This window comes from Suncus etruscus, chromosome 14, assembly GCF_024139225.1.
Source record: "Suncus etruscus isolate mSunEtr1 chromosome 14, mSunEtr1.pri.cur, whole genome shotgun sequence".
Classification (NCBI taxonomy): Eukaryota; Metazoa; Chordata; class Mammalia; order Eulipotyphla; family Soricidae; genus Suncus; species Suncus etruscus.
The window spans coordinates 95407618-95424306 of record NC_064861.1 but is presented as its reverse complement, the minus strand read 5'-3'; the positions used below and the strand labels follow the sequence as shown (position 1 = coordinate 95424306).

The 16689-nt window shown below is 53.9% G+C and overlaps 1 protein-coding gene across 1 annotated transcript; it reads right to left on the bottom strand.

The window, feature by feature from the left end:
- Positions 1-4748: 4748 nt before the first annotated feature.
- On the bottom strand, positions 4749-16476 carry CACNG6 (calcium voltage-gated channel auxiliary subunit gamma 6). Its single transcript, XM_049787087.1, has 4 exons — positions 16170-16476; positions 12363-12437; positions 10966-11103; positions 4749-5492 (listed from the first exon to the last, which is right to left on the bottom strand). The coding sequence occupies exons 1-4, from the start codon at positions 16474-16476 to the stop codon at positions 5260-5262; spliced, it is 753 nt and encodes a 250-aa protein (XP_049643044.1). The 3' UTR covers positions 4749-5259.
- Between the last annotated feature and the right edge of the window lie 213 nt (positions 16477-16689).

Genomic DNA, 16689 nt, shown 5'->3' with positions numbered 1-16689 from the left:
TTGCTTCCCACGTGGCTGGCCTGGGTTCAATCCCTGGCATCCCATAGGGTCCCTGAGCACCGCCAGGAGTGATTCCTGAGTGCAGAGCCAGGAGTAAAACCTGAGCACCCCTTCGGTGTGGCCTCCCCCCCGGAAAAAAAAAAACCAAAACAAAAAGAAGAACAAAGAGAGAGCAGAGACATAGCACAGGGGCAGGGTGTTTGCCTTGCACGTGCACCCAGGAGGAATGTGGGTTCAATTCCCGGCATCCCATATGGTTCTCTGAGCCTGCCAGAAGCAATTTCTGAGCACAGAGCCAGGAGTAATCCCTGACTACTGCTGGGTATGGCCCAAAACACAACAACAACAACAACAAAACAAAGGCTGCAAAGCTCTCAATTTGCCACCTTGCCAAATGGCTGGGGTTCTGGTGGGGGCCAGGCAGAGGGAGGGGGTCCCACATGACCTGCGCTTACCCTGGTGTCTGTCCCACCTCTCCTGACTTGCTGATAAAACGGCTATTCCTGGAGATGACTCTGGGCACCCTCTCCTTTCACAGCGTGTCCTGTGCTCAGGCGCCTCTGAGACCTTCGTCCCACATTCCAAAAGGCCACGTCGTCAGACAAATCCCTCTAACCCTTCCCGAGGGCCTGGACTCTGAAGAAACAGCAGATGGGAAATTACAGCCAGGGCAGGAGGAGAAGCAGGGGAGAGGGAGGGAAATCAGGGCTGAGCAAAGGCCCTGGGGATTCGGGGGAGACTGCAGGTGGCCCGGGCTGAAAGTCAGGTGGAGGGGTCTGAGAGAGGGGACAGGGATGAGAGCAGCTGCCCTGGGCACTGAGCCAGGAGTGATTCATGAGCACAAAGTTAGGAGTCAGCTTGGAGCACAGAGCCAGTGCTAGGAGTGATCCCAAAACATAAACACAATACAAATAAAAGATGGCACAGCGAGTAGGACGTTTGCCTTACTATACAAGGAACCTGGCTTGATCCCAAGCATCTCATTGGGTCTCTTGAGCCTGCCATGGTTAATTTTGTTTGTTTGTTTGTTTGGTTGGTTGCTTGCTTTGTTTTGTTTCTGGCAGTGCTCAGGGGTTACTTCTGACTCTGCACTCAGATAGCTCCTGGCAGGCTCGGTGAACCACTAATATGCTGGGGATCGAACCCAGGTCTTTTCTGGGTCAGCTGCAAATGGCATACCGCTGTGCTATCGCTCTAGCCCTGCCAGGCATAATTTCTTTTCTTTCTTTCTTTCTTTTTTTTTTTTTTTTTTTTTTTGGTTTTTGGGCCACACCTGGTGGTGCTCAGGGGTTACTCCTGGCTGTCTGCTCAGAAATAGCTCCTGGCAGGCACGGGGGACCATATGGGACACTGGGATTCAAACCAACCACCTTTGGTCCTGGATCGGCTGCTTGCAAGGCATACGCCGCTGTGCTATCTCTCCAGGCCCATAATTTCTTTTCTTTTCTTGTCTTTTCTTGTTTTTTCTTGTCTTTTTCTCTTTTCTTTTCTCTTCTCTTCTCTTCTCTTCTCTTCTCTTCTCTTCTCTTCTCTTCTCTTCTCTTCTCTTCTCTTCTCCTCTCCTCTTCTCTTCTTTCTCTTCTCTTCTCTCCTCTCCTCTTCTTTCTCTTCTCTTCTCTTCTCTTCTCTTCTCTCTTCTTCTCTCTTCTCTTCTCTTCTCTCTCTTCTCTTCTCTTCTCTTCTCTTCTCTTCTCTTCTCTTCTCTTCTCTTCTTTCGCTTTTGGGTCACACCAGTGGCTCTCAGGGGTTCCTCCTGGCTCTGTGCTCAGAGATCGCTCCTGGTAGGCAAGGGAGGAATGTTGGAATATTGGAATGTTGGGATTTGAACCACTGTTGATCTTAGATCGTGCAAAGCAAATGCCCTACCACTGCGCTCTCTCTCCGGCCCTCAGGCATAATTTTTGAGTGCAGAGCCAGAAATGGCAGCTGGGTGTGGCCAAAAAAGGGTGGGGTCAGAGACAACAGTGAGGTTGGGGCCTGAGCTTGATCCTGGCAACTCAATTTTCCTGGACTTCAAAAATCTCAGAAGAGAGAGAGATAGCACAGCAGTAAGGTATTCGCCTTGCATACGGTCGACCCAGGAATGACCAGGTTCGATCCCTGGCATCCCATATGGTCCCCAGAGCCAGGAGTGATTTCTGAGTAGAGAGCCAGGAGTAATCCCTGAGTGCTGCAGGGTGTGGCCCCAAAACCAATAAATAAATAAATAACTGCTTTAAATTTTTTTCAGAAGAGATACGGGATCCTACTCAATGGATCCTGCCCAGAGGAGGGTCCCAAGCCCCCTGCCATGATGGAGAAGGGGTGCAGCAGACAGGACTCAGGACGGGCCTTGCTTGAGTCCTCCGGCCAAGGACAAACTTTTCTGGGCTGCCCTGAGTCCACCTGGCTCAGGCCCCAAGAGCGAAATTTCCAGGCGCTGCAGCTTAAGGCAGTTGATGGACACACTCATTGGTGCTGCCCAGGGGATTAGCTGCCTCCCTCGCTCGCTCTTTCCCTCGCTCTCTTTAGCTGATGCGCCCTGGAAGCCAGATCCCAGCCGGGCGCACGTGCCAGCCAGGCAGGGCAAGGAGCCAGGCGGGTGCCCGAGCTTTGCGGGGGGATTAGCGGGGCCTTGTCTGCCCGCAGCTGCTCCTGTAAGGAAGCCGAGGTGAAGCCACAGGCCCCGTCAGCCCAGAGACATCCCCCTGGCAGAGCACAGAGGCCAAACGCAGCCCAGAGCCACCCTCAGCCGGTGCCCAGGAAGCGGGGTTCAGCAGGTCCAGAGGTGGGGACCCCCTGGTCCTGTCCATCACCTTCACTTTGGGATCACTTATTCATTTGCGTTTTGGGGCCACACCCGGCCGTGCTCACTGGTCAATTCTGGCTCTGTGTTGTTATCGCTCCTGGCAGGCTCAGGAGACTAGATGGGATGCTGGGAATCGAACCCCTGTCTGTCCCGGGTTGGCTGTTCTCAAGGCAAATGCCCGACTGTTGTGCTATCACTCTGGCCACTAGAGTTGTATTTTAGGAGAGGGGTGCTTGGGCACTACTCCCAGCAAGTGCCCAGGGGGAACATTTGGTGTCACTGGAGCCAGCAACTTGTAAGGCAGATGACTTAATAACCCTGTAAGGTCTGTCTCTCTGGTCCTTTATTTAGTTGTTTGTTTTGGAGGGGGTCATACTTGGCAGCGCTCAGGGGTCATTCCTAGCTGTGTGCTCAGACATAGGTAGGCACGGGGATGCCAGGGGATCATATGTGGTGCCAGGGATTGAATCCAGGTCTGTCCTAGGTAGGCCGTGTGCAAGGCAAACACCCTATTGCACTGGCCCTTTATGACTTGGAGACTGTGGATGTGTTCTGGCCTTGGTGGGACTTCCTAAGTCTCCTAATACATGTTACAATTAGAACACGCATGTCCTGATCCCTCTATAAGCGTGTTTGGAACTTGCATGGCCCGGAAGCCAGAGGGTAGTTTGCGTTGGTCATGGATGAGACAGGATTATCCATGTTTGGGGGGCCGGAGGGATATAGCACATGTGACTGAAACAGGTTCAATCCCCAGGACCCCAGAAAGGTCCACAAGCCCTCGTTGCCTGACTCCAGCAAGGCAGGAGAGGGGATCAGGGTGGCCCGAAGCTCAAGGAAAGTCCAAAGTGTCTGTGGAAATGGATGGAGAAACAGGCAGTTTTTAGAAACGGGTTGAAAGAGGCTTTTTATTTGGGTACAGGAAGGCGAGGTCGGTGTGTGCTGCCCCAAGCGGGGAGATGCCCCTGTGGTCACTGCCAGCTCCCAGGTGCCTCCGACACTGGACCAGGCCCAGAATTGTGCACCCCCGCTGAGTGCTCCCGGCTCCTTGGGTCCAGGTGGCTGCTCAGGCTTCAGTCCAGTGTTTCTCCAGGACTTGGGGGCGGCAGAAACTCAAACCCCAGCCTTGGAGGTCAGACGCTTGAGCTCTGAGAACATCCCCATGGCCCTTGGAGAGGACAGACAGACGGACGCAGCCAGAGCTGGACCTAGGATGGAGCCTCCCAATCCACGCCTGCTGTGTAGCTTTGAGAAAGTCGCATCAGCTCTCTGAGCCCTGAGCCCAGTGCTGCCACCAGCTACAGAAGCCTGCTCGGAACATCTGCCCAGAGGTGGGTGTGAGGAGGTAACACTCCTATATGGGTGTCAACCTTTCACCAGGGCTTGGTGAGGTGGCTGCAGTGTGTTCGTGCATGCAGGGGAGAGGTAGAGGGGTGTGTGTGTGTGTGTGTGTGCAGGGCTGAAGAGGTGCGTGTCATGGGACAGGGGCTATATATTCAGGAGTGGGGGGATCATGATGCAGGAATGAGGAAATGCTGCAGGGGTGGCTGGGAAGGGGTGTGTGTGCAGGGGTGCATGGGGAGGGGTAAGGGGAGGAGTGAGTCCAAGGGTGCAGGCAGGGGTGTGTGTGGAGGGGTAGCTGCAGGGCTGCAGTGTTCTCTGGGTGCTTCCTACCGCCTGGCCCGAGAAGGCCCCCAGCTCTCCCCCCTCCAGAAGCCAGTGTGGTTGCTGCCGCCGTCTCCGCCTCCTCCTGCTCCTCCTCTCCTCAGAACAGAATGTTCAGTGCTGCTGAGGCCTCATTGCTCCCCAAGCCCAGCTCCCTTCTGGGGCCCACTGGCTGGAATCTTTCCCACTAGTCGAAACTCTTCACCGCACCAGCTGCCTCCTCCCTGAGCCTCCAGCTTCCCCCTGCAAAGCCAAGTCTGTGATTTTGGTGGGGGGGGGGGACTTAAACCCTCTGAAAAGGACTTCTGCCACCCCCTGCAGTTGAGTCTAGCCTGGCTGTATGCCTCTCTTCACCCCTGGGCTCTCGTCCCTCTGCATCTACTCAGACCCCAGTTCCCCACCGAAAGGGCCTAATGTCAGGGTCCGGGACACTGCCTGGCGTGGTTATCCCACTCGCCCAGGCTGGGGGTCCTAGACACAGGTGGCAGCAGGGGGGTCACGTCTCAGCCCCAGAGTCACCTCCCTTCCCTCTGTAATGACCTCGGACCCAAGCCACCGAGTTTCCAGGACTCCTGTCCTCACAGCCACTTGCGCCCTCGAGCCAGCCAGGGTTCACCCTTCAGCCGTGTCCCCAGACAGGACAGGGAGCCTCTACCCGTGGGAGGCCCCAAACAACCCCAGCCTAGAGCAGGATCCAGAATTCCTTCCTTCTAGGCCTCGAGGACCGTGTCCAGTGTCCAGGCTGATCTTGGGCCAGGTCCCCTACAGATGGACGGAGTGTTGGGCCGAGAGTGGGCTACTTCGGCCTAGGTGGCCCCGTGGTCCCGGCCCCGGCCAAGGCAGGGCGAGCTCCAGGGCCGGGGTAGGCTGAGCAGCAGGAAGCTGCAGCCCCCCAGGAGCAGCACCAGGGCCCCTGCAGCCGCACAGCCCAGTGACCAGGAGTACTCGGCCACCAGTTCAGGCGCCTCGGGTTCGGCCTGGCTCAGCAGCGCGATCACCGACTGACGGAAGGTCTCCAGGGCCACCAGCAGGAGCAGACCTGGGGACAGGAGAGGCAGGGAGGGACTGTGAGCCTGGGAGGGGTGACGCCCGGCCCCCCACACCCCGAGCGGCTCCCCTGAGCACCCCCGGCATCCCTCCTGAGCATCATCCCTGCTGATCCTCAAAATGACCCGCAGTCTGGCTTCAATCCCTGCCTCCCCAGAGTGTCCTCAAAGCACAGTTTGAGTCCTGGGCAGTGGCCCCCAAACTAAGGCAGACAAGAAATCAGGGGTGTCTGGTGGCCCACCCGCTGGGCCCAGGAGCACAGCCCAGTCCAGGCATAGCCGAGGCGCAGTTGGGGATGCTGGAGGGGTGGAAGGAACCAGAAGCAAGGGCAGAGATGAGTCACAGGGGAAGGGTGTTAGGGAAAAGGGGGGCGGTGGGCAGTGAGCAGGGCCAAATTTATGTCAGTAGGGAGGATTGAAGTTGGCATGGTGAGTTAGTGCCACAAACCCAGATGCTGAAAGGGGCAAGGATGGAAAAGGCCCTGAGAGGCCTGTGAGAAAAGCTAAGACACAGGGCAATAGGGAGGACATTTGCCTTGCACTTAGCAGCCCTAGGTTCAATCCCCAGCATCCCATATGCCTCCCACCCCAAGAGCACCAGGAGTGATCCAAGAGCACAGAACCAGGAGTCAGCCCTGAGCACCGCCATTTGTGACCCAACAAGCAAACAACTGAAGCAAAAAGAGAAAAGCAAACTCAGAGCAGAGAAACTCAGAGTGAATGAAAACTTGGCACTGCAGGAAGAGTGACGACATGGAATCTAAAACTGTCCTCCCTGGGGGAGGCGGCCGGGCAGGGGGAGGGACTGGACATGTGGGTCAGAGATCATGCTACAGAGCTCAGAGCAGACTGCCTGGATGGTCCAGAGGGACATGCTTGGGGTATCCAGTTCATACCCGGTCACTCTGAGGGCACAGGGGTGCTGAGAACGGTTTAAAGAAACACCCACAGGGGACTGAGGTGACTGTGAGCGACCGAGCACCCACATGTTTAATGGAACTCTGAATGGATTTTTCACCGCTGCCTGATTCAAGCCAAAAGTTTGCATAGCCCTGAGCCAAAAGAACCCTGCAAATAAATTTAGCTCACCACAGAGAATCTGGCCTAACTAGATTCCTTAAACCCTTCCATGGAACCTGTTTTTTTTAACTGCTCTCAAGCATAGTTATAGATAGGTTTTTGTAAGGTTTAAATTGTAATCCTTATTTGCTTGCACAAAAGAAAGATCTATTAACTATTTGTTTAAGGATTTGCTTCCCCTCCCCCCATCCTGCCAGGTTTCTCCTTATCCTTCCCGCCATCAAAATGTGTCTGCTCCCATTGGTTAAAAATCGTTGTACCTGTACAAATCTGATTGGTTTAAGTTTCAATCCTGTGTTTTTGCTCCTCCCACTGAAGCAGGCTATAAAAACTCTGCTTGTTCTCTCAATAAACCTCTTGACAGGAATTCAGCTTGAGCTTTCATTATTAACTTCTACGGATTAATTTTCTAGGTGTTCACAAAAGAGCTTAACACTTGCGAATTATTTGTATTCGCCTTCTACCTTCTGTCCTGGTTGAGAGAAAACTGCTGGCCGGAGACCTCTCCCATTAAAGGGCAGAAGCGAAGGCGGGTGCAGGTGACAGTACAGCAGGGAGAGTGTTTGCCTTGCACGCTGCCACCTGGGTTCAATCTCCGGCATCCCATATGATCCCCCCAAGGAACACTGTCAGGAGTGATTTCTGAGAGCAGAACCAGGAGTAAGCCCTGAGCTTTGCCAGGTAGGGTCCCCAAAAACCCAAACCAGTAAGACCCACCCATCTATACTAACATCAAGTGTTCCTTAAACACAGAACATTTCTACTTGTCAGCTACCTAGAGGGAACTGGGGGACAAAATGATGGATAGTGGGTGAGCAGTGGGTGAGTCATCCTGTGTTTTGACTAACAGGAAAACAAGAGGCCAGAGCCACAGTCCAGTGGGGCAGGTTGACCCAAGTTCGAACTCCGTCATCCCATAGGGTGTTCCCGAACCCTTCCAGGAAGATTCTTGAGTTCAGAGCCAGGAATAAGTCCTGAGCAAAATCAGTGCCAACTCCCAAACAAACTAAAATAGGGGCTAGATTGATAGTACAGTGGGTAGGGCGCTTGTCTTGCCCTTGACATGACATTGCTATGACCAACCCCATATGATCCCAAGTCCACCAGGAATGATTCCTGAGTGCAGAGCCAGGAGCACTACTGAGTGTGGCCCCAAAATCAATCAAACAAACAAACAAAAACAAAATAACTAAAAGTAAATTTTCAAAGGGCCAGGGTCAAAGCAATAGCACAGTGGGGAGGGTGTTTGCTTTACACTCGGCCAACCTGGGTTTAATTCCTGGTATCCCATATTATCCCCCAAGCACCACCAGGAGTGATCCCTGAATGCAGAGCCAGGAGTAACCCCGAGCGCCGCTGGATGTGACCCCAAACCAAAAATATCCAAATAAGACACCACATTTCTGTTCCTTCTCTCGCTCTTCCTCCAGTCTGGGTTTCTGGGATTGAAAACAGCCCTGCACGCATGGAACAAGTGTTTTGAGGACTGACCTGCACCCCAGTCACAAAACATCAACAAACAGCAACAACAACAAAGAAAAAGATAAAAAGATAGAAATGAAGTCTCCAAGGGCAAGAACAGGCTCCCGTCTCACCTTCTGCAGCCTTTAAAAATCCTCTTGTGGGACAAGACTTGCAAAGCCTCAGCAAAAAGTGGGATCCTTTTTTCCTTATTGTTGTGTGTGTGTGTGTGTGTGTGTGTGTGTGTGTGTGTGTGTGTGCTGTCTGTCTGCCTGTCTTTGGGCCACACCCTAAACTAGGGGAACTGCTTAGTGCTTGGTGGGGAAAGTGGCAGTAGCTTCTTGTGTGCAGAGCTGTCTGTTTCTCTCCCTATTTCTCTCTCTCTCTCTCTTTCTCTCTCTCTCTCTCAGTGACAATGGCTTCTGTGCAAAGCCAGCACTCAGTTTGTCTGTTGTGCTCCCTATTTCTCTGTCTGTCTGTCTGTCTGTCTGTCTGTCTGTCTGTCTGTCTCTCTCTCTCTCTCTCTCTCTCTCTCTCTCTCTCTCTCTCTCTCTCTCCCAGAGCTGAAATTCTTTAAATAGTTGTGATATGAATGGGAAGCCACCCAGCACCCAGCCTTTAAATATCTCAGAAGTCTTGACTCACGGCCCGCAAACCAAGTACAAAGTTGCTGGCCCGGCTGCAACTTTCAAAATATATACACAGGAGGACAAGATAATTTCCGATAGTGCTGAGCCCTGAGGTGAGAAGGGGCAGAGTTGAGGTCAAGGCACAGGGATTCCATGGTGTGTCTCTTGAAAAAAATCACTCCAGGGAAAGACAGCAGCCACCTTGCATCAGCAAAGGGAGCAAGGGATGGTGGTTCTCAGCAGGGGAAATGTCTGGTGCAAAGGTCCTGAGGTAGGAAGGAGTGTGTTTGAGAAAAACAAAGGGGATCAGCGTGAGCAGAACAGAGTGAAGAGAAGCAAAATGGATGGATGAGCTTAATATGAACACATTAAGACAATATAATCAATTTCTTTTCTTTTGGGGGGGGTTTGGTCACACCCGGTGTCGCTCAAGGGCCACTCCTGGCTCTGCACCCAGAAGCCCCCCCTGGTTTGGGGGACCATATAAGACCCTGGGGGATCGAACCACGGTCTGTCCTAGGTTAGCGTGCACAAGGCAGAAGCCTTACTGTTTTCGCCACTGCTCTGGCCCCCATCAATTGCTTTTCTTTTCTTTTTTTTTTTTTTTTTTTTTTTTTTTTTGGTTTTTGGGCCATACCCGGCGGTGCTCAGGGGTTACTCCTGGCTGTCTGCTCAGAAATAGCTCCTGGCAGGCAGGCACGGGGGACTATATGGGACACCGGGATTCGAACCAACCACCTTTGGTCCTGGATCAGCTGCTTGCAAGGCAAACACTGCTGTGCTATCTCTCCGGGCCCCCACATCAATTGCTTTTCTATGCCTCCTGGAAAACATTCAACCAATGAAGACTTTACAAGACACAGCTTTCTTTGCTTTGTTTTTGACCACACCCAGCTGTGCTCGGGGATCACTCCTGGAGGAGCTCGGGGGACCCCAGGGGGTGCGGGGATCTATCCTGGCTTGGCTGCAGGCAGGGCAAGCACCTTATCTCTGTACAATGCACAGTTACAGAATGTTGTAGGGCCACAATGCCACAGCTGTTTTATCTTTTTGACAACTTACTTTCTAAGAATGCAACCAGTGCACAGCCCAGTCTCAAATCTAGGGCCTGTGGAGACCCAACCAACAATTGCAAGGCAACAAAGGGCTTGGAATTCCCTCATATTTGAGATCTCTATGGTTTTTGAGGCTCCTCCAATTCTCAGCATCCAAATGAACCTGGACACCTTCTCTCCTGTCATGGAACAGTGCTGAGCGAACCCATGTTCCAACACGCAGTAGTGCTTGGGAATCTATCTCCCATCATGCAATGGTGCTTGTGACTCGCTTCCCATCATGCAATGGCGCCTGGTGGTCCCATTTCTCACCATGCAACAGTGCTTGGAAATCCCGTTGCTCATTATGCAACCGTCCTTAGTGATTTCCCATCATGCAATTTATTTCCCATCATGCAATAGTGCTGGGCGATTCCCTTCCACGGAATGGGGCTGGGTGACCCCATTTCCCATCAGGCAATGGTGCTAGTTGATTTCATTTCCCATCATGCAACGGTGCTTGGGGGATTCCACTTTCATTCCACAGGCAACTGTCCTTTGTGGTCTCGTTTCCCATCACTCAATGAGGATGGTTGATTTCATTTCCCATCATGCAACAGTGCTAGGAAATCCCGTTGTAGGATCCCTGTTTCCCATTATGCAACGGTGCTAGTTGATTTCATCTCCCATCATGCAACAGTACTTGTCAACTCCACTACCATGGCCCCATTTCCCACCATGCAACGGTGCCTGAAAATCCCATTGCCTTTTGTGCAACAGTGCTTAGCGATTCCTGTTTCCCACCATGCAACGGTGCTGGTTGATTTCATTTCCCACCATGCAACGGTGCTTGGAAACCTCCTTTCCAAAGGTGCAAATATGGGCGCAGTCTCCTTCCCCAAACTTAAAGGCCTTGGCTGCAGCACCCAGGCAATAGGCCAGCAATGGATCTTGGAATTCTCCTAAATTTGTTTATTGGGGCTTTTATCTATTTGTTGTTTGGGGGCCACACCCGGAGGCGCTCAGGGCTGACACCTGGCTCTGCATTCAGGGATCACATCTATCAGTGCTCAGGAGGACCATATGGATGGAGGGGATTGAGCCCCGGCTGGCTGCGTGCAAGGCCTTGTGCAAAGCCAGCACTTTACCCTAATGCTGTAGCCCTAATGTTCCCTCCCATCATGCACCCACTGTAGCCCTTGGGCACCCCCACCCCGTCTCCCACAGCGCTGCTCGAACCCCAGTCTCTGGCCCAGCCTCACCTGCGATGCCGAAGCAGATGGCGCCCACGCGGAGCAGGAACTCTGCGCCTTGGGTGAGCATCATGATGATGCAGAGGCTGCCCAGGGCCATGATCACCAGGCCGAGCACTGCGAGGACTCCTGCCGCCAGATTCACTTCTGCGAGCACAGGAAAGGGAAGAGGCTGAGGACTGGGTGTGAGGGGACGGGCCAGAGCGACAATCTGGGTGGGGTTCAGGGGCCAGAGAGGGATTTGCCCAGCCTCCAGCCCACTCTTCCACTGCTGCTGCACCAGGGAACTAAAAGTCCCATATGGTCACTTAGTTCCCTAATCACAGAGCACTGCGAACTGAGCCAGCAACGCAAGGACACTAGAACTGTCTGTTGCAGCTTACAAGAGGCCAAAGCCTGCTTACAGTTGAAGGAAACGGAGGCAGTGGGCGGAAAAGGTAGAAGGTTATAAAGGAGTGATTCAAATCCGAATTCTATCTTATTTATTTATTTAATTTGTTTTTGGGACACACCTGGCAGCACTCAGGGGTTCCTCCTGGCTTTGCACTCAGAAATTATTGCTGGCAGGCTGAGAACATATAGAATGCTGGAGATCAAACCCAGATAGGCTGTGTGCAACACAAATGCTCTCCCTGCTATACTATTGCTTCAGTTTTCTCCCCCTAGATTTCCCCCTCTGTCTTCCTATATGGAACACTCAGATCCAATCCTTGGATCTCTGTGTGCCTCCGTTTCCCTCTACAGGAACCAGAATGGAAGCCCGGGTCTGATGTGCTGCCACGAGAACTTGGAGTGGCCAGCACAACCTCACAGACCTCAGGGAGACTGAATACAAGGAGAAGCTCTGTTTCTGGGTCACATCAGCCTGCTTCCCAGTGCTCAGGTGCTGGAGCAGACCCCGAATTCCCCCCAGGGCCAGCATTGACTTAGAGTCACATGCCCTTTTGTTTAGTTTTGGTTTGGGGATACACTCAGCAGCGCTCAGGGGTTGCTCCTAGCTCTGCTCAGAAATCGCAAATGCCTTGCTGCTGTGCTATCACTCTAGCCCCTCAGAGTCACATGTCCTGAGATGGACCCAAGCCTGTGCTATATTCTGGGAGAAGATGCTGAATCATTTCTGAACCCCACTTTTTTTCAGCAGGAAGGCAGAAATAAGCCCCCTTTTCTCACAGTGAAGCCGAGCATATGGCCTCTGCATGTTGGGTCCAGAGACTTCCAGACAAGGCTGGTGGGACTTGTCCTATATTTCCTGTACATTGCCAAGACAGAGCAGGACCATCAAGGATCCCAGCGCCACCACCACAAAGAAAGAGGGGCGCTGATCTGGACCTGGGACAGAGCTGAGTGGGTTGGGGCCAACAGCAAAGGGACAATGGTACCAAGATTCAGTTCCTCCGAATTCTCACCTCTCTTGGTGGTTCTCTGGAAGATGTGTGCATTCTCCCCCGTGGTGAAGAATTTAAAATAGGTGCAGTTTGCATCTGTGGGAGCAAGAGAAAGAGAAGGTGATGATGACAGAGAGGCCCCCAGAAGAAACTCAGGAGTGGACACTGAGTGGCACACACACAAGTGACCCTCTGAGCACTTTGATTTTTGGGTCACACCTGGTGGTGCTCAGGGGGTTACTCCTGGCTCTACGCTCAGAAATCGCTCCTGGCAGGCTCGGGGAACCATATGGGATGCCGGGATTCGAACCACTATATGTCCTGGATGGGCTGCGTGCAAGGCAAACGCCCTACCTTTGTGCTCCTTCTCTGGCCCCCTCTTTGAGCACTTTGGACAGGCAAGAGGGACCGGTGAGGTTTAGATCCTCAAATCCAGGACCTGGGATTCCAGCCCAGAGCTTTCAAGGGGCCCCGACCCCTCTGGGTTTCTGATTGCTCTTCCAGGGGATCAAGCCCTCATCTCCTCACAGTTCCTTCACAAATGTGTCTTTTTTTTTTTTTTTTACTTTATTGATTGATTGATTGATTGGTTTGGGGGCCACACCCAGTGGTGCTCAGGGGTTATTCTTGGCTCTGTGCTCAGAAATCGCTTCTGGCAGGCTTGGGGGACATACGGGGTTCGGGGAATCAAACTGGGTCCTTCTCGGGACAGCCACATGCAAGGCAAATGCCCTACCGCTGTGCTATCTCTCTGACCCTCGAATGCTTTTGTTGAGGGTCGAGCAAGCTGGAGCTGGAAAAAAAATCACTTGTATGCACCACAAGATGTGGAGATGGAGAGCGGTGGGGGTTAACAGACAGGGAGAAGCGTCTTATCAGGGCGCCGACTCCCTCTGGACCCCACAAAGAAGCCCCATGGGCCAGCAAGAAAAGTGAAGCAACCCAGTTGAATGTAGGGCAAAGGCCAGGGAGAGTCTGCTGAGAACAGAGCCTGCTGCATCAGTGGCACAGACAAGAAGGAAAGAAGGAAGGCCTCTCTTGGCTGTGCATCAGAAAAATGGGATCTAACACAACCAGGGGGGTGCACTTTGACTCAATTAGCTGAGAAGTATGAAAAGGAGCCTTTTAAGGGCCAGAAGTAGCAGAGCTTCGCTCTGTCGAAAGCCCTGGAACATCAGTTAGGCAGTGGAGCGGAAGCCCATAATTCTGGTCAGAACAAAACCCAGCTGCAGGAAAACGCTGCAGAATTGTTAGTTCCCTGGGAGACAGTTTCCACCTGGGCTTGGGGACAGGCAAGGGGAGATGGGAATTTTGGGCAGCCTACAGGAATTGTAAGCTAGAGTCAGAGAAAGTAGAGGGGGGAGAGATTTGAGAAATGTGTGGATGTCCCTGGGTACATGTCCCAGCACTATTGCAAAGTAAAGAAAGAAAAGATCTGGAAGGACCCCAGTGACAGCACAGCAGGGAGGGCGTTTGTCTTGCATGGCATCCCAGATGGCTCCCCGAGCCTGCCAGGAGTAATTTCTGAGCACAGAGCTGCTGCTGGTTGTGGCCCCAATATAATTAAATAAAAGATGTCAGGCCTGAGGCAGAGACAAAGCAAGAAGGCAGAACTTACCTCGGCTATGGCAGCTAGGAGCCCCTAAACCACAAAGACCCCCACCCCAGGCCCTGCAGATTCCTTCCTGAGCACAGAGCCACAAATGGGCCCCAAGTGAAGAATAAACACAGAAAACAATTTTGGATCTGGAGGAAAAGTTCAAGGACCAGGACACTCAAGGCCTGCCTGACAAAACCCCGAAGACAGGTTCAACATCCCCCAAACCCTGTGTCCCCCCAGGTGCTGACTGTGGACCTGGAGCCTTTTTTTTTTTTTTTTTTTGGTTTTTGGTTTTTGGGTCCCACCCGGCAGCACTCGAGGGTTCCTCCTGGCTCCATGCTCAGAAATCGCTCCTAACAGACACAGGGGACCATATGAGATGCCGGGATTTGAACCACTGTCCTTCTGCATGCAAGGAAAACGCCTTACCTCCATGTTATCTCTTTGGCTCCAGGACCTGGAGCTTTATTGTTGGTGACCCCTGATGTCAAAGGCATCCTCTGGCTACACTGCAGCTGGTGTGTATGTGTGTGTGTGTGTGTGTGCAAATCCCACAAAATGAGTGTGTGGTGTTTTGGGTGCTGGAGCGATAGCACAGTAAGGAGGGCTCAGGCCCGGCATGCAATTGACCCAGGTTCGATCCCCAGCCTTTCTTTTAAAGCTGGAACATCTATTCTTCCTGATTCTACAGATGGGGAAACCAAGGCCTGACAAGGGAGGTGAGAAGAAAGAGGGGAAGAGAAGCAGGAGTGAGTCAGGGTTGTGGGAAAGCAGGAAGGAACCTTGTATATGAAAGAAGGGGGCTGGTGTGGGGGGGGGAAATTCTGCAGCCCCTCTGGATTTTGTAGAGTGCCTGGCATTCAGCACGAATTGGGGACTTTCCACACCCACTCACAGGCGCCTGGTATGTCCCGGGATTGGGGGGCTGTCAGTGGGGGCATTTTTGAGATGGGGTGTTGTGAGCCTCGTTAGGGAAGGGCCAGAATTCTGGGTGCAAACAGAGGCTCTGGGAGGAAGATGAAGTTTCTGAGCGAGAGGGCCCACTCAGGCCATGGGAGGGGCCCTGTGAGGTGATGGGGTGTTTGACCTCTATTTCTGTAGCTACGGGGCTCAGCAAGAACTGGGCTGGAATGGGAGAGGTGAGGGAGGTGACCTGGTTTTCATCCCTGGTACCATGTCCTATCCCCCAAGCACCACCAGGAGTCACTCCTGAGCATAGAATTGGAGAATTGGCCTAGGACTAGGAGGGGTGGCTGGACTTCCCTACAACCTCCCCCAGGTCCCAAAAAAGAAAAAGGGTTTCTCAGGGTGCTGTGAAGTGAGCCAGCCACAGCAGGGGGCCCTGATATTTCTATTTCGGGTGCCTCTTTCCACTGAAGCTGGGATGTTTCCTGTTGAATGAGGCCACAGGAGAGGAGAGAGGATGGGTCCTAGACGGCCTCAGACCTCAAGGGGGACAGTTGGACACCACCTGGGGGGCCCTCCAGGGAGGGGTTTTCTCCTCAAGGCCAGAGAGGACCGAGGAACTTCCCAGCTGGGAGGGAGAGCTCGGTTTGGGGGATGTTCACTGAGTTTGTGGGTTGTCCCTTGCGAAGTAGGTACCCCCAGAGATTTCCAGGGGCTACCGTGGGGTGTCATAGTTGGATTTGGGTGAGAGTTCTTCCTGTCTCCTTGGAGTTGAGGAGCTGGGGAGAGGGGGTGCGTGGAGGGAACTTGGGCACAAGAAGTGAAGGTTTCGGGGTATCCAGGAGAGAAGGAGCAGGTGGCTGCCGTGTGTGCATGAGAAGAGAGCAGGTCAGAAGAGAGGACAGATGAGTCTGTCTTGGGGGGAACCTGGAGGGCTGAGGGGGTCAGTGGTGGGAGCCAGCATTGCTCTACAAGAGGGAGGGGTCCCCATGGCCTGTCCCCAAATGGGGAGCCAAGTCGGAGCTCAAGAGAGCTGGAAATTCCAGAAGTTTGGTGGTGCAGACAACCCTGAACCCCGAATGTCATGGTCCCGGGCTGTGCTGGGGGGCTGAGTACAGCTGATCTAGGGTGCAATCATTTCGGGGGTCTGGGGCACAGGCTGGTTTGCAGGGACAGAGGGACTGATGGAGAGGTCTGGGGTGCGCCCGGGGGCCGAGCACAGGTGTCGGGGAGCCCTGGCAGCCGGGTGCCTCCCCTTAGCTCCTTGTCAGGGACCCACTCGCCCCGTCCCCTTGCCCACCAGTCCCGTCCCCCACTCTCACCTGGGTGCAAGCGCGCAGGGCCGCAGGGGGGCCCGTGTGCGGGGCGCGGGCGCCGGGTGCAGGCCTTCCAGAGCCCCAGGTGGGCCGTGGCGCAGGCGGCGTCGCCCGCGGGGTTCAGCTCCACCCAGTAGTCGGTGCCCACGGCCAGCACGGCCAGCGCGACGCCCACCGCCGTGCCCAGCAGCGTCCAGCGGGCCTTGCGCTCGCGCTCCGGGCTCAGCCCCGACCGGGGACCCCGCGCGCGCCGCCGGCTCGCGGCCCCACGCCGCCGCTCCTCCTCTTGCAGGAAGAAGTTGTTCCACATCATCCTGGGGGGCTGGGGGGGGGAGCCCGGGGGAGCCCCCGGGCTGGGCGGGCTTGTCCCAGAAATGGGGTCTCCTGGGGAAGGAGCCCGAGTGGGGAGACCCCGCAAGGAGGGGCAGAAGTGCGCCTTGGGGTGCGCTCAGAATTGGGGGGTTGGGGGAACTCCCTGAGATTTAAGGGACCCTCAGGGGGTATAAAAAGCGCTCAGAATTGGGGT

What these genes read in the sequence shown, in the direction of transcription:
- CACNG6 (XM_049787087.1), bottom strand. Translation starts at nt 16,476, where the DNA reads ATGATGTGGAACAACTTCTTCCTGCAAGAGGAGGAGCGGCGGCGTGGG. An exon ending in CCAGAGAACCACCAAGAGAG is followed by an intron (nt 11,104 to 12,362) that starts GTGAGAATTCGG and finishes CTGTGCTCGCAG; the next exon opens with AAGTGAATCTGGCGGCAGGA. An exon ending in CATCTGCTTCGGCATCGCAG is followed by an intron (nt 5,493 to 10,965) that starts GTGAGGCTGGGC and finishes TCCTGTCCCCAG; the next exon opens with GTCTGCTCCTGCTGGTGGCC.